Source organism: Buceros rhinoceros, unplaced genomic scaffold (genome assembly GCF_000710305.1).
Source record: "Buceros rhinoceros silvestris isolate BGI_N320 unplaced genomic scaffold, ASM71030v1 scaffold36816, whole genome shotgun sequence".
In the NCBI taxonomy this organism is placed as follows: Eukaryota; Metazoa; Chordata; class Aves; order Bucerotiformes; family Bucerotidae; genus Buceros; species Buceros rhinoceros.
Genome location: NW_010419941.1, coordinates 1 through 2,353, shown reverse-complemented (window position 1 = coordinate 2,353; position 2,353 = coordinate 1). Strand labels below are relative to the sequence as shown.

Here is a 2,353-nt window from a genome sequence, read left to right as displayed (position 1 = left end):
CCTCCTCCTCCTCCCCCTCAATTTCTTTGCCTAGCTGTTCGCAGCAGGTGGATTATGACGTTGGCAGTGCCCCTTCTTACCGGAGCGACGACCAGATACCTGCTAATGAAATATTCATCACTAATGCCAGGTCTCACAGTAATCAGGAAAAGGCAAAATTTAATGACGAGAAAGGAGGTAACGAACCCGAGCGAGAGAGCATCGCCCTAAACTGTGAACCCCTAAGAGGCAGCCATGCTCTCGAATGTAAAGGCAAATTTTATGACCCTTTTGAGACTGGATGTAATGACAAGAGCAGCGGAAGTGAATCTTGGAAAAAATCCTTAAGGAAAAAGGAATCTTTACCAAGTAATAAAATGTGCTGTGGCAAAGGAAGTAAAATATGAGGCATCATTCTCGCTCTGTTGAAGCATGCGCAGCCCGTTCGTTTGTCTACCCGATTTTTATTTTGAATGGATTTTTTTAATAGTTTTCTACAAACGAAACAATCATGCCACAAACTTTTCACGCAGTTTGAAAGGGCGGGAGAGCAGCTTGCGTAAAGCGCCTCTCTGATCGGCATCAGCCGGCTATTTATATACGCGGAGACTTCGCAGAGAGCGCAGTGGCGGTCTTGCTTAGCACAATAGTCTGTACAGCTCTGGTGTAGCTTTCGTTGCTGAAAATACCAATCAGCCAGATGGGGAAAACATATTGTTTCATACATCCCCGCTCCCAAGAAGTCTGCCATTAATTAAGAGGAACCTCCATTATGTTTACCAAGGAATTAGAAGTCTGGTAAACAAATTGATGCTACCAGCAAGGGTGATGTGCTCCTTGTAACTCAGTATTTGTTCTGACAAAGGACTGTCTTCATGGACTGGGAGTAAACCATTTGTACTGATACTCTTGGATTCCTGGATTCAGCGTCTCGTTCGGCTGACGAAACAGGACATAGCATAAAGAGATAACCTGTTTATGGGATGTTAATCAGAAACACGACATGCAGCTGAAGTACTCGCATGTTTTCACCTCAGCTGTAATAACTCATGAGGCTTGTTGTTATACGGGGCAGGTTTTTTTTTGGTGCCTTACTTTTTGTCTTAATTTTTGCCAGCGTGAAAATTAAGTATAAATCAGTGATACAGCAGGGATTTAACCTAAACAGAGAAAAAAGACACCCACAGGGTGGATCAATATTATTAGAAACCTTTAACCTTTGAAGTACTGAGTTCAACTTCCTATTCAAACATCTCTGTTCTTCCTTTTTGATGCTCAATTGCTTTTTGATTTGCCATCCTTAGGAAGGGATTTAAGAAACAATAGAGAGATGTCTCTTGTAAACAAGCATTCGATGCTTGAGTGTTTCTATGGCAACTGTCTGTTGCTGGGGCTCTTTTTTTTCCTTCTTCGTATAATGAAGTTCATGAACCAGTGGCATGTTTTATACTTTATTCTGTTTCGCATAATTTCTCTCTTTTAGATTGCAAAAGCATGCGGGAGTTTTCTATGACTTTTGCTGTTGATTTAAAAAAGACAAGAAAGCAAAAAGCACAACGTTAATCAATAATGTGGCGATAAACACGATTTTATCTGAATGAATGTAAGGGGTTTAATTTTAAAAAAGAACATTTTGGAGAAATGAGCTGAGATTTCAGTGGCGAAGGTCGACATTTGGTCATCCCTAGGAGGACTGTTTGCAAAATTGTGCTGTTTGAAATGCCCAGAAGACATTAGTCGGGGTTGGACCGAGAGTATTGTGAGTCTTAGATCCACCACATTAATTAGTTCCCACAGTCCCCATAACAACTGGCAGGATGTGCTTGGCAGAATCGCCACATCCAAGCCACGGCTGCCTCATAATAGCTGCCTGTTCCCGCAGCATCATGCACTCAAGCGGCATCTTCTCCTCTTGGTTCTCGTCCAAAGGGTGAAATTCACCTCTTTGCTGTGGGAGCGGCCAGCTCAGCGCCAGGCGTGAGGATCCCCGGGTGGGGAACGCTGCCCTGGGCTGCCCCCGGCTTGGCACTGGAGTCAGCCCGGTCTCCAGGTCAGACACCTCCTGCTCTGGGTTTCGTGGGTTCAGCCTGAGTCCTCCTGGGCCGTGGTTGTTCAGGGTAGGGCACGCAGCCCACAGTCACGTTTGCAAGCGAGATGGTTTTTGCGGTGGTCGCAGGAGAAAGCTCTTCCCCAGCCGAAGTGACCACAAAGAGGGTAGGATGTAAACCAATGATAACCTTTATACGGCCAGGTGAGTTGGAGCTGGTAAGTTTGTAAGGGTTATCATTGCCAGGAATGACAAAGAAAGAAACTATAAGTCCCACCTGATTTCTCCAAGACAGAAGCTTTTTTTATTAATAATAATAATAATATT

General features: G+C 44.1%; 1 protein-coding gene across 1 annotated transcript in view; it reads left to right on the top strand.

Moving 5' to 3' along the window:
• The window catches only part of SERTAD4 (SERTA domain containing 4), a 4,608-nt gene extending 4,222 nt beyond the window's left edge, over positions 1–386 (top strand). Inside the window, exon 3 of the mRNA XM_010139128.1 lies at positions 9–386. Within this exon, the coding sequence (XP_010137430.1) occupies positions 9–386 (378 nt within the window). The remainder of the gene's footprint in view (positions 1–8) is intronic.
• The last annotated feature ends 1,967 nt before the right edge of the window (positions 387–2,353 follow it).